This window comes from Anguilla anguilla, chromosome 14 (genome assembly GCF_013347855.1).
Source record: "Anguilla anguilla isolate fAngAng1 chromosome 14, fAngAng1.pri, whole genome shotgun sequence".
Taxonomy (NCBI): domain Eukaryota; kingdom Metazoa; phylum Chordata; class Actinopteri; order Anguilliformes; family Anguillidae; genus Anguilla; species Anguilla anguilla.
Window position 1 is genome coordinate 20,930,045 of NC_049214.1, and position 14,667 is coordinate 20,944,711.

General features: G+C 44.5%; 1 protein-coding gene across 8 annotated transcripts; it reads right to left on the bottom strand.

The window, feature by feature from the left end:
- Nucleotides 1-34: 34 nt before the first annotated feature.
- nup54 (nucleoporin 54) lies at nucleotides 35-14,511 on the bottom strand. 8 transcript variants are annotated; one of them, XM_035390540.1, is made up of 15 exons: nucleotides 14,373-14,507; nucleotides 11,503-11,604; nucleotides 9,507-9,584; nucleotides 8,113-8,148; nucleotides 6,323-6,403; nucleotides 5,859-6,038; nucleotides 4,884-5,104; nucleotides 4,212-4,399; nucleotides 3,287-3,483; nucleotides 2,263-2,317; nucleotides 1,975-2,068; nucleotides 1,685-1,792; nucleotides 1,459-1,578; nucleotides 989-1,099; nucleotides 35-499 (listed from the first exon to the last, which is right to left on the bottom strand). In XM_035390540.1, the coding sequence occupies exons 1-15, from the start codon at nucleotides 14,410-14,412 to the stop codon at nucleotides 371-373; spliced, it is 1,740 nt and encodes a 579-aa protein (XP_035246431.1). In that variant the 5' UTR covers nucleotides 14,413-14,507; the 3' UTR covers nucleotides 35-370. The 8 variants fall into 8 exon arrangements, with proteins under 8 accessions (XP_035246431.1, XP_035246429.1, XP_035246434.1 ...); XM_035390538.1 differs by having other exon boundaries at nucleotides 7,984-8,148; XM_035390543.1 differs by lacking the exon at nucleotides 11,503-11,604 and having other exon boundaries at nucleotides 14,373-14,511.
- Between the last annotated feature and the right edge of the window lie 156 nt (nucleotides 14,512-14,667).

Below are 14,667 nucleotides of genomic sequence, written 5' to 3' on the forward strand. Positions count from 1 at the left end.
GGAAAAATACACAAACTGCTCAGTGAAAGAGATAAATGGGGCAGCTCTTAAATGAAACTTTATTTCATAACTCAGGGCTTGTTCATATACTAAACCCAGAATACAAAACATTACCAAAAATAATCATAAAACTGCATATTTACAGATGTTGATGCTTGCACTTTAAAACCCAGCCCTGTCTTTAGAGCACTCCAGTAGTTGCCTTTAAAGGAGTGCTGGGAAGAATCCTCCAATCACCATGGTGACCCATGCATTCCAAGTTCGGCCTTGCTGTGCTTCCGACGGAGGGCTGCTGCGCTGGGGCAGGAGAGCGATGCAGAGGCATTGTGGGTCGGGGCAGTCCGGCGGCGGGACAGGGGTAACAGGGAGGTCAGCTGAGCATGCCGCCCCTCATGTGCACGCTGTCGTGGAGACCGTGTTCGATCAGCTTTATGTCCTCCACGTCATCCTTGATGACGCTGATGAGGTGGCTCAGGCCCTCCTGCTGCTGTTTCAGGTGCTGCAGAGGACACACAGAACAACACTCACTACAGGGCTTTGGGCTGCAGCCACAGTCATTTGCCTTTTGCAGTAACAAATGTCCTTCTAATCTGAATGAGGAAGTACAAATGCATATTTGCTAGCATACATAGGCGCACTACAGTACTGGCTTCACTCCAAACTTGTATCAGGCAAAACAAAATATGGAGCTCCTGGCACAGATTCTGTAGCATAACCAGATGGCCAGCTGCTGTGTTTCACTCCACTTTCTAAGAATCTTCTGAGAAGAATTTAGTTTGTCAGGTGCTATATAATCAGAAAGAAGATTCATTTCCACAGTCCTGCACTGGGCCACGTGCATTCAATCATGTTCAGGAGATGAAACCGGAATCTTTCAGAGCCAGTGAAGCAGAATAGAAGGAGAGTACAGAGAGGATCTAAAGATTCTGTGCGTAGGAAGGCAACCGTATGGAAGCTTCCGGCGAAGCTGCGCCCCACCGGGCCGTACCTGCTTGATCTCGCGCAGCAGCTCGGCGTCCACGCTGTAGCGCTCCTCGGACCGCACCGCACCGAAGTGGTTCTGCATCCGGATCTGAGACATGAGCTCGTTCAGCCGGCCCTGCGGGCACAAGAGCCCGTTACAACCACCGTTTCTTACAGCCGCCCTTCAAGCAGCGCAACCCAATGCACTTCCCAAAAGATTCATACAGAAAACATTAGGGAGGAAAGACTTATGTACAACAAGTAACTACACTGAACATAATCCAAAAGAAGAACACAAATCATTCTAGAGAATTAACAGCAACTGGGAAACATGTCATTTCACAATCATGGCATCCCTATGAGTAGAAAAATGAATTGTTGCAAGTGGTACAATGCACACAAGCGTACACACAATGATTTCACGGCAGATAGCATTTTATGATGTGAAGCAATAATAAATCCATGTAAAGAATGCGATAAGCCTGTGCCAGTCACCTTAAACTGAGTGGGGGCATTGAGTTCAGACTGAATGGTGTCCAGCTGCACCCGCAGATGTTCCTCATCCACCTGGATGGCATAGCCACTCTTCCTCTGAATCTCCTGCTTAATCAAGACCTGAAATGCAGACAGACCCGTTACATCTTCTACCCACACTTTTATCAAGTTCATATTAACAACTATCAAATGTTACGATGAAGACCTGTCACGTAAAACTGCTCACCTGTAGTACTCTGTGAGAAAGGTCCATCAGCTTCCTCTTGTACTGTGCGATCTTCGCCACTGTCGTAGCCTGATTCTTCTGTAACTCACTTACGTCGTTGGAGATTATCTGTCGAATGAACAGGAGACACTAAGCTTAAAGCCACAGATGTGTTAAAGGAGAAACTGGGCTAACCACACCAATATTTCCCTGAAGTCACAGTGAAAGGAGTTTAGATATTGTTGCATTAGCCCGTATTGCCCTTGAAGTCTCTTAAAAGGATGTCATTTTTTAACCAAGGCGATGCTCACATCAACACGAGTTTGGTGCTGCTTTGTCATCTGGTCCTGGATCTTGAGTCTGCGAAGTAGTTCTTTGAAACCAACCATCGGAACTGGAATCAACCTACAATACAATACAACCACAATACTGTTAGATTAGCATCTACTACAGTCATGCTAAAATACAGACAATGTGGACTGAAAATGTGCCCCCATTAAAATGATAAATTAAAAGAAAAACACTCATCTTAATATTAAAAGCAGTGTGGATTTCTGTTAAATGGAATATATTAATCAACTTTCTGAATTTACACATACTTTTCAGGATCAGGGTTGTCAACCTTCGCCTGTTCCCATATAATTGGATCCACACCTGAAAGGGAAAAGATAATTAATGTTGCCAGATACCATGGCACACAATACAAAAGAATCTGATACAGAAGAGGGCGTTTCTGTTTTTCCTTTAATTACTGGGCTTGCTTCCGGCAAGCCCACTCTCGCTATCTTTCATATTTATTATTATCTGAACTTTACGCCCAATTTCTCTACAGTTTTTGCACTACATTCAAACTGTTTACACCAAAATGATCGGCTAGTTCCAGACATTGTTGCTTGTATTCAGATTTTTGAAATCTTCAACTTTTTGTGAGCAATTTTTGTGGTCACTCAGGGACGTTTAGTGGAACTCTTTAGTAGGACGCATGCGCAGGTGGTCACTCACTCACGGACGTTTAGTAGGACGCACTTCGAACGGCACAAGATTTTTAAGCACAGCTTTATCGCCTAAAGTCACTTTAGCTAACCCTAACATGTTAGCGTTTTGCCTACTTTAGTTAACCTAGTTAGCGCATACGGATGCTATCCTGCACGCATGAGTAGAAGCTAATGACACACAGCTACAACCACCGATACAGATGTATGGACACGGACGCTACAGCCACCAATACAGATGTATGGATACACGGAGGACAACAAATAACGTTACAGTGGTGAGGACATGGCTAGCTAGCTATATAGTTAGCTAAGTTTTACTCATGACACTTTTAGGATATGACTAATCCCTGGAACATAATCGCTACTTGCTGATGCCCGGCTGTATATGCAATGCTATGGTGCGCCATGGGTCTGGACGGTTTCGTGCTTCTTCTGAGATATGCGCCCTCACTGAAATGCACTGAGGCTTGAGGACAGTGCCAGTTGGAATTTGAAGCAAGCCCACACAATTCCTTCAGGAATTGTAACCTTTCTAGTTCATTTTTGGTATTGCCAGCATGCTGGCAATGTTACCCAATGTAAAGTAGTGACTGTTGGGAAAGAGAGGGACGAGGTCGGCCATACTGACCGGCTGGCGGGTTCTGCAGCAGCTGCTTCAGCTGCGCAGGCGACAGCTCTGTGCGCGTAACGGACATGACCACGCCCAGCTGCTGCAGCTGCGGTTTGATGTTGGCCTGCTCCACGTAGCTGAAGAGCGTGGTGGCCGGGATCCTCTTGGAGGTGCCGTTCGGAGAGCGCTCCACCACGTATATGACCACCTCCGTCCTGCAGACAGTCAGCGGGAGAGGCCGTGTCACGTCGGACTGGAACAAACATTTGTCCGCACATTCTCCTGGCCACAGTGAACCACTGCCAACTAGCTCATGACTAAATCAGAACAGAATTTCCTATTTAAATTCTAACCCTCGGCACAGTTCTGGTCCCATGTGGTCTTTTCTAAATTCCATCCTAAAATGAAACTAGGGTGGTGAAGGCCAGTGCCTTTAGTGGGGGAGTTATGATGTATTCACATCATGACTGAAATGCACAGGGCCAGGGGATGATGTTCCCTTGGGACAAATAAAACCCCCATGCCCCAGTGCAGGGATGGGGATACTGTGCTGTAGGAGATGCTGCCTTTCAGATAAGACATTAAACCAAGGTCCTGACTCACTGTGGCCATTAAAAATCCCACAACACTTATCGCAAAGAGTAGGGGATTCCCTGGTGTCCCCGCTAAATTCTCAACCTGGCTCTCTCAAGCTGCCACCTGATCATCCCCCATTTTAATTGACTAAAAATCATTCTCTCTCTCAACCTCAACCCATGTGTGGGGAGCATCTTGCCACAAAATGGCAGCTGTGCACCCTCCTGGTGGATGCTACACTGTTGGTGGCAGAGGAGAGTTTCCTCCTAATCACTATAAAACGTTATGAGTGTGAGAAAATGTGCAGTGCTGTATAAATGCAAGCCATTATTACAATTTATTATTATTATTATTTACAGGTACTCACTGGTCGTCGGGCAGTGCTTTGACCCCCTCCACGTTGACAGTGAGGGTCTGGTGTCCTCCCAGCAACTTATGTAGCGACTCCACCAGCTGCTGCTGCTGACTGCGCACGTCCACCTCCTTCTTATTCAGAGCCAGGACCACCAGGCCGTCCTCATCCTTACTGCCTGGAGCGCAGCTGTAGCCCACTGCCTGGAAAGAGCACACAACGCCCCTGTGAGTGTGACAGGAGTGCCGCAAGCAGGCCTCTGCTGACTGTGCGTGCGTGTGTGTGTGTGCGTGCGTGAGTGTGTGTGTGCATATGCAAAAACCATCACTGGGAAATTCCGGGTTTTGAAAACACAACAATTCAGGCGGCTGAGGGCCTAATCCTGCAAAGTGTATAAACAGCCATGAATTCACAGTGAAAGGTGCTGGGACATGATTACTCAGGCTCCAATAATCTGATGTGGAAATAAAGAGCAAGCCAGCTCCTGGGCTCAGAAAATGTTACTGTTCGCTTGAAAAGTACACTTAACTTTTCAAAACTCATTAAACAGTCACCTCAAATAATGAAAGATTGTGAAATACTTTCCAAAAAGAATGCAGCTTTTTGGTAAATGTCCTGAATTACCTATAGTAAGATGACACAATGCAGTCTGCCAAACCAAACAACAAAAAAAAACCTTGACATTACCTTGAACCTGCAGAAGGGGTTCTCCTGTGTGAACTCGACAGGTGCGATGTTGTTGTTGAAATAGCCCTTGCCAGTGCCCCAGAAGGCCTGGAGCTGGTTCCACTTGGCCAGGATGGCATCGCGCTCGTCCCCCAGCAGCGTGGGCGCGGACAGGGCGCTGGCTGTGTTGATCAGCTGGTTGGACTGGGCAGACGCCTGGGCCTGCTGGCCAAATAATCCCCCTGTAAGGGAACGAGGCAGAGGTCACGGGCGTGTCGGCTGACTGCACCGCCCTCCGCACAGTTCACCCTGACCTTCAGCTCGGCGCTCCCAGTCAACAACAACGACGCAAATTCTGTTTAACATTCGTATGCCACCGGCTGTTGGCAATACATTTAGTGAGTTTTTCACTTCATAGCAGAGAAACAGCGACATGACAGCATATTAACACGGACCACGCTAAATAAAGAAACCTGCAAGTGCAACAGAACAACCGAACAAGAAACTACACCAGTGGTGGGTAAACTAAAAGAGGCGGCCCAAACTTGGGTCATGGAGACACATCTATTGGGTCGAGGAATCATTACGAGTGGTCTTCGTCAACGTACAGCAACATTAGAACTGCAACACAAATACCTACACGAGGCTTCGCATGCCAAATTGTTTAACAAAACATCTATTACTTTAGGTTGTTAAGTGGATACAATTTATAATTTCATAAGCTAGAGATTTTTTTAAAATCTCCAATTACCTAACATTTGTGGACCTGCTGCCAGAATGTGTGACCATTAGTATTAACCTGCCAACTGCTTGCTACAGTGAACTAGCTAGCACCCACTAAGAACTTCAGCCTAAGCTAGAAGTTTAGACTCGCTACTAGTCAATAGCTAGGAGTTACGTTCACTTTCCACAACTTTTTGTGATTATTTGTCTAATTACAGCAAGTCCTTTTCTTTGGATTTTAAGTATTCTAAACACACCCGCGTGTGAACTCACCCTGCTGTTGCTGTGGCTGGATGTTGAAGCCCCCAAACCCGAGACCGGTTCCAAGGCCGGCTCCGAGACCGGTACCGAGGCCGGTTCCGAGGCCAGTGCCGAAACCAGTCCCGGCAGTGGTACCGGCCCCCAGCCCCGAGAAGCCAAAGCCCTTATTCTGGGTGTTTCCAAACAGACCCCCTGAAAAAGAGATATTGAAGCGCATCACACTACAAACACTTCACTCACGCAACATGAGCGCATCAGCAGCGCTTGATGCTCCGCTTTTGCTAGCCGTTTTAACTCTGACCTTACATTCATTATACTCCAGAGTTACAGAGAGAGCGGAGAGTGGGAAAGGACATGAAAGGCAAGATGGGTGCTGAAGTAGACACTGCCATCTAGTGGTTAATAAAAGCAAGTGCAAGACAGTCTGTGGAGCCAGAAAACCTCAGGTGGGTCCAGGAGAATGCCACAGTCCTGACCTGTGTTTGAGGGAGCAGCGAAACTGAAAGTAGACCCCGGTGCGGCAGAAGTAGTGGCCGTCCCAAAGCCTCCAAATGCACCTGCGTAACACAGACCACACCGTCAAGGCAAGGCACATGTGTGGGCCCGGGCGGACGGGCGGCCGGGGAGGGGGGGGGGTGTCAGAGTGAAGGATGAGGGAGTGGGGTGAAAAGGCTGGTGTCCACTGATCACTGATGGAGATGAGTCAACATGAATGCGACAAATTATCCCCTCATCTGCAGTGCATATAACTCATGTGACAGTTATCACATCAATAAGGAATTTATTTATCTGGCAAAAGGATACTTTGATTGTAGGTTATTCTGTAAAATACCCGCACAACCATAATATGAAACACTGCGTTTATAATTCAAATGGCTTTGTTTTGTACAAACACATTTTATTCATACAGTGAGCTCCATAACGTTTGGGACAAACACTTTTTTCATGATTTGGCTCTGTACTCCACAGTTTCAGAATTTGCAATCAAACAATTACCATGCTGTTAAAGTGCAGGATGCTGATAAGCACTTCCTCTTTCCTAGACATCAGTAACTGGATTATATCCTTAAAACATTACAGCTTAACTTTAAAAATACCAATCAACTTTTAACTAGTAGTCAATTAGCGGATTAATTGGACAGATTAATATGTTAATTGTTATAGCCCAAACATATAAGTGCACACACACACACATGTTCAATCTACCCTTTTCCTTCATTAAATATTCAAACACTAGTAACAGATCTACAAGTTTTTGTACAGACTTAACAGGATATATCTGACACATGCATGAAGTGAAATGAGAACAGGAATACAAAGCCTTTTTTCTAAAACCATGTACACACTGCCAATGACATGGGAGAATACAGGACAAAAACAAGGGACTCCTATTTTTCTGAACATTGTTTTATTCCCATATTTTTGCCTCCCAATTTAAAGTGCCAGTTGCACATCCTGTCACTAAAACATCCTCTGTCAAATACAGCATGCCAAGGCAACAATGCATGCATTTCCCATCCTTTCACTGCAAGCCGCAGTCACAGCACTGGAGGACTGCACTGCTCACACAAGTAGAAGATCACAGCCAGGCCGCAAGCCCCCAGTCTACCAGAGGGGTCGCCGTCGAGTGATGAAGGGATGAGTAAGGAACTGGCCTTAGTGGTGACACTGAGGCCAATTACACTTAACCAGCAGGGCAGCTGGGGGAAGTTGGCACTGGCAGAGCCAGGAGTTAGTCCCTTAAAGCAGCATTGCCCAACCCTGCTCCAGGAGATCTACTCTCCTGAAGGTTTTCATTTCAACCCTAATTTGGCACACCTGACTCCACCAATTTGCAAGTCTACCTGATTCCACCAATTAGCTCTAGCTTTGGTGAAAACCAACAGGATGGCAGCTCTCCAGGCACAGGGCTGGCCAGCCCCGCCTTACAGTGAAGAGCAGAACAACTGAAATCAAGTGCTTTAGCGCTAGACGTGCTATCCAACAGCCCGTTCTGACAGCTATTTAAAACAGGCAACTGACCGATGGAGGGGGGAAAAAGAAAGAAAGACAGACCTCAACAAAAAAAAAAACCAAAGTGGGTGAATGATGTGTGTTTGACACACAGACGGGACTGATTGATTTAAAGAATGTCTACCTGCGCTACCCAGGCTATTGCCAAAACTGAAAACTGTAGCTGCAGTGGTGGCTGCACCAAAATTCCCCACATTAAAGCTGACCGATGCCGCGTTCGAATTTAATCCGAAACCCCCAAAACTAAACCCACCGGCGGTGGTGCTGCCGGCTCCCAGCCCCCCAAATCCTGCAGAGAGAGGCAGCGAGAGACAGACAGAAGGGGTTAGTGTGTAGAGCAGCGCATTGCACAGACAGGGGATAGGGGTGGAGGCAGGCGGAGTTTAGGTTCGCTCAAGCTACAGAGTATTTCACACTGATATGCCTCACACACCCACAGAGCAAGCAAGCTTTATTTTCTGTTCAGTACATTCCCTCATACACAAATACACAATCACTGGCAATTTCCATACATGTAAATTAAATCCAATGTCAACTGACCTTTATAAAGTAACACAATCACCACATCAAAGCCAAATGATTGGTGGAGATTAATGTGAGCACCCCCCCCCCGCATTGGGAAGAGTAGGATTATAAAACATTCTATATAAATGTAATACATTAATATTATCATTATTAACATTTTTATTATTAGACTTTTCAACAACAAAATTTCATGGAATGTTCGGTTTACTCAGGGGAATTTGGTGCATGATGCAACTAATGTAGTTATTTCCATACCCTCAATTTTTAATTACAATTTAAAAATAATTGTAAAAGAAAAATTAATTTTTCTTAAAAAAAATAATTGCAGAGCTTCAACGTTGAAGTTATTATACGAATATAAGAAAATAATATTATATTCACCTTCTAAGCAATACCATCAGATATAGCCAGTCCTCCTCAATGAGGCCATTAGGCGAATAATAAAATTATTTGTATCACAAAAGCGTACACATTTTTTCAACATTATTTAAAATTGTGGATACATGTGCTTTGTTCTCTGCATATTCAGGGCAAAGATGTGCAGTGCACAGATTTTGTAACTGTGGTGAAAACTAATGCTAGTTATAACAGAGTTGTGTATATTTTAGTAGAGGCCTTACTTAGTGATTAAACTGCTTTTTTCTAAATTTAATTAATCATTTAATCTCCCGAACATGATTGGATGAAAGAAGCTCTGTGTTTACCTGCCAAATGAACATTCAGATCATTAGCACACTTGTTAATCGAGGAAAGTTCATGAAAACCGTTTGAGATCAATGATCAGGTTAAAGGGAAGTTTGGTATAATATCAGTGTTTTAGATGGAAGAAACACCAGTGTCAGATTAGCCTAATTATTATCATTATATGCGTTTATATATATTCTTTCTAACAAACAAGAAAGGGCAGGGTGGGGCAGAAAGTGTACACTCATCCATATCCACAATATTTTAAAGCTCATACCCTCTAGCCTGTGCACTCATATAATAAATATAAATTGGAGCTTGCTCATAAAAGGTTGGGAAGAAGTGACCCTGGCCAGCAGATGTCAGTAACGTGCACGGAGCAGATTTTCTCAGGGAGGGCTTTAGCCCTGTGATGTCACAGCTGAAGAGCAGCCATACCTGTAGTTGTGGAACCGAAACCAAAGCCAGTGGAAGGAGCCGTTGTGGTGGTGGCCCCGAACCCTGGGGCGGCAAGACCTGTAACCATGACAATTTCATTAGTCTCACAATCAGGCAGCATGTGAAAGGCGGAGCTCTCCTGAATACGCGCCTCTACACATACGTGCGATAAAAACCAAAAACAGCACTTTATGGGTTATTTTGTATTCACAATTCAACCGTGGCAGCTTCCGAGCCCTGCAGCGCTGAAGCAGAATCACGAGCTAAAAGGTATGACCGAGTGGCAGTGCCAACGCGGCCCTGAAGTATGTGGGAACCAGCGGCACTTCCCACGTCTCGCACAGACGTCATTCATGAAAGAAAGGAGGAAGGGCAGCCCCGGCGGAGCAGACAGAGGCCTCTTCAGCGCGGCTGAGCCGAGGCCACGGCCGATGCGGATGAGATCTTATTCATCCGCGCGCTGCAGAATGTCCGCCTTTGTGAAGCCCGGCTGCCTGCACACAGTGGAGCGGAGGAGTCTGTGCTCCGCTTCCCAGGCCTGCCCGTTCATTTCTCTGCAGACCGCTGTAAGGTCTCTGGGAACTGGGTCGCCCGCTCCGCACCGAGAACCTTCCACGCTGGAGACCGAGGCACACTCCACGACCTCGCCGCCAATCACCTTTCATCTCCTTCGCATTTGCCAGGCCCATTCTGCCATTTTCAACCCCGACTTCTGCCTATTGGTAGGAATAAGCACGAGGCCATCAATAAGCTGTTTTGTACTCCCGGAGAGTTCTCTGAATCCTGGGCAGCTGCTCATAATTTGCATAATCACAGACAGGATGGGAAAAAGCGCCCACAAGTTTTCCATTCTACCCACCAGAACCACCTCCTCAGGCTCCTAAATTACTAATGAATTATGGACTCATCTCGTTGAAAGCTCAATTCAGTTGAAAGAATGAATGTCACAGGAGAAATAAGAAAACAAAGAGTCCTGCTGTTAAAGCGATACTAAATCACAAAACGAGTGTGCTTTCCCAATGCCCAGTTATAACGGTAGGCTTCCGTAGGAATCACTACTGAATGACACAACCCAGCTGAATGAAATAAAACCTTGGGCAACATTAGAGCCAATGATGTGCTGCGACATGGGTCTCCCAGCAACAGCTGGCACTGGATGTTTTGACCCAGACAGTGGTCTACAGCTGTGATAAAATGGTAGTGATAAAAGTTGACAGTGATAAAGCGGATGCAGCAGAAATAAGTATGGACTGGCAGTGGAAATTCTCCTATCACCTTTACTGGGCTAGGACAGAGTACTAAGCCAACTAGCCTGCTAGTTAAGGTTTAGCCAAGTAACTGGCTGCACTCATCAGTTGGTTTCCATTGATCTGAGATTTCCAAAAAAGGGTCCAGTGCATGGAATAGCCTATGTATTAACTGCAACCACAGAGTAAACTACCAAATTAAAGTGGAAAGAAATGAAAACTGAATCCGTACAATCTGTTTTTTTTTTTGTTTTACCACTAAGTATGAAGGGGAAGTGTTCACCAAATATGCATTGCTCGTATTGCAACAATGCTCAAGATTATCCTTACAATGTAAACAAACCTAAAACAATGTTGAGTAAAACATTCCAAAATTCCCATCTGAAACTCGCCTGTTCGCAAGATACAGGCAAAATTTCTAAACTTCAGGTCTAAATTTCATTAGGGAACTCTGTGCTTAAATTAATGCACGGGGGTAAAAGAAAAGATTTAACATCAGACGGTTTTTTTAATTTCATGTTAAGTTCAGTCAAAAGAGAACTTACCATGAGAAGGATGCAGCATCTCATTAAATCATAAAACAGTATTGCGGAAATACAGCTTTGTGCCCAGCATATGGCAGTGATGGTATGGGGAACACTTTCGACAAAAGTAAGACTGGTTACTTCAATGTGAGGTGCAACAATGAGAGAGATGCATTTGGTGCGTCAAGGATAAGCAGGATGAAAACAAGCAGAGAATGAACTTACTACCAAATCCAGATGAGGCAGTGGTGGTGGTGGTGCCAAAGCCAAAACCAGTAGAGGCTGTTGTTTTGGCAGCAAATGAACCAAATGAAAATCCTGAAGAGCCTTGAGCAACAACAAAAGCATTCAATCAGACACTGTAGAAATGAGCCTGGGATGAGGAACAGCCTTCCTTTCTATCACAGCACTGATACCTTCAGCACTCATCCACAATCACATGAAATGGCCCTCATTTTTTTGTTGAAACAAGTCAATAGGAGGGTTAGGTCTGTTGTAAGTGAGGCGATGACAGATTTAATACAGAGCTGGACTGGTCTGGTATTTCAACTCTTATAGTTAATAGAAGTTATTCATGGTAGGCTACAAGGTAAATTTACCATTTAAATATTTCATCATGTTTCCCTTGTCACTTAAATTGTTCTATTCCGTTTGCGACGTTATACTCCCTTACTCCAAACCCTCACCACAGGCATACAAAATAATCAAGAACTGCTCTGAATCTCTATTTTAGAAAGGCTATGCACTTAACTCACTGCTGCCAATCCCAAAAAAATAAAGAATAAAAAAAGAGACCTACATGCTGTACACCAACATGGACTGTGTGCCTATGTGTTTATTTTTACTGATATTATTACCTAAAAGTAAGTTCCCACTGACGGTCACACTGCGTATCCATAGCAGAATGGCTGAGCACTGTACACCCATCTCATGCAAGTCTATGGGTAGGGCTGCAAGGCTACAGAAGGGTTCCCTATCCTTATAGCACATAAATCAGCAAGTAGGCTAATTGGGTAGGAAACAAACCCAGCTCAGAGACTGAACAGAACTGCTGTAAGCTGACAACTCGGACAGTGGAGAAGAGACTATTGACTATAAGGAAAACACAAAATCATCCATTGGTATCTTAAATTCATGGTAAAATACACCAGAGCTATAACACTGACAAAAGCACTACTCCATGTTGTCTTTTGCAATGTTCTGCTTTTTCTGAAGGTCATTACATGGAAACATGACACTGCACTGTTGCTGTGAGAGTTTTCAATTCCTGCATGTCACTTTTTTCTGAATGCATGATCCCATCACAACAGTCAGACACAACGTTGAAAGCGGGGGACATACTTTTGGGAAAACAAAGGAAATGTTTGGACTAATGCTGCATAGCTGTACGCCAATGTCTCTCCCGAGAGTTTCACTGCACCATTTTAAAGCAGCAACTGAACTGATAAAGTTACTCAGGAGGAGACTAGTAGAATACAGAAGAAGAATGCCTCTTGGTGCAACCCACACGCAAATATGCATTTCACCCAGCTGGGAGTCAGAGTACAATTTAATATATCACCCTGCTGTATTCACTACCTTACAAATATTATGTACACATGCTGGTGGAATCTCCATTCCTTCAGGAAGAACTCTCATAGGTGGGGTGAGGTGGAAGACAAGTTTGCCACAATTCAAATATGGTGGAAAAAAACTAAACATTTGTACAAGAGCAGAATGGATAACCAGCTAGCTTGCAGTTTGACCCTTTTTGTCTTTGAGCTGGTGATCTGTGATGGAGCCCAAAAAACTAATCACAGCCATCTTCGCGCTAACCCAGCGTATGAGCACGTCTTCCCACCGTTCTAACAGGATGCTTCACTCTATACTTTGCCGTAACAATGACTTTCCTGACGTCCCTGCATATATTGAGACATATGATGTAGCTAGCTTCGAGCGCTCTAAGACAGCTGAAATGAACATTTCCTCCACAAAATTCAGAATTATAAAAAAGCATTGTTACAACAGACATGGCTATACGACCATCCCATGACTGACATACGTAATAGTATACGATAGTAGTGGAACAGTTAGAAAAACGGGCCCCGTCAATTCCAAAGCACCCCGATGCAGAACAAAGTCCCGCTTTAAGATAATATTGGCCTAAATAGAAAAAATCATTTGAAGGGCCCAATAAGCCCTTCAATCTACAAGAACCTTGTAGGTAGCGATTACTGCATGGTTGAAATTCTAAACGGAACACTATTATTTATTTTGAGGTTACAACACTTCGCCAAAATTAGATGCACTGTTATTCCATACTCGACATTCACACTGAAACACCATAACGTGGTTACGATAACTAGCTTAGTGTCCGGTGTTTAGGGTAGTTAAACTACCTGTGTGTGAAATGTCATGCCCATCCAAACATATATGGGCATATTAGGACGGGTTAAATAAACATTACCCTGTCCGAGGGCATAACATGGGCCAATTCCGCACTGGGCAACAATATCACTACATTTTACGCTCTACTCTCGCAGGCTTTGAATGGGGGTGTGGGTATGCTAGCCATGCAGCTAGGCTAACCGGCCAGGATCTTCTAGTTTTCCCACTAGGGAGAAAATAATGTTAGCTAACCTTAAAATTCATATATGCATGTGTTTCTGACAAGCTATGCTTTGTTTCAAGCAGTTCATATGTTGGGTAAACGGACAAGGAACAATGCATATTATTATTCGACTACGGGTAACCTGGCGATGTATAGTAGTAAACATGCTAATAAGGTAATAGCTAGTTGATCATTCAACTTCGTCTTCTCATACGCACAGCTAACACTAGCATGACGAGTAAAGCTGGCTACCAGCATCAGCGTGCTGATATAACACAGCATATCAACAGACAGCGGTGTCCCCGAATTCTGATTTAGCTAGCTAGGCCCTATCGCATTTACCGGAAAGCTAACGCAGTACCTGGTCTTAGGCCCTGATGCTGCGTGAATCTATGCACTGCATGTATCTCAAAGAATAAACGGAAAACCAAAGGACGAAACGTCCATCGTGTAAAATTAATACTACACCACACATACAGAACTAAACTAAATTAATGATACTTACTCGCAGTATTGGTAGCACCACCGCCAAAGTTGAACGCCATGATTATTGTATTTTCGTTTGCTTCGGCTGTTTCCCTCCGTGTAGAAACACGAGGTACAGGCTACTTCGTTCCAGACGAGAATTAAAGACCCCCAAGTGCCTAAATTAAACGCTTTATACTGTAGTTAGCTCCCGATTCGAATGTTCGTAAATCGGTTGCGTTATGCGATTGCATGTTTTCACTGGCAATAATGTGCTTTGAAAATTGATATATTTTTTTTATTTGGGTTACGTCCACATCGCATGCATTTTAAAT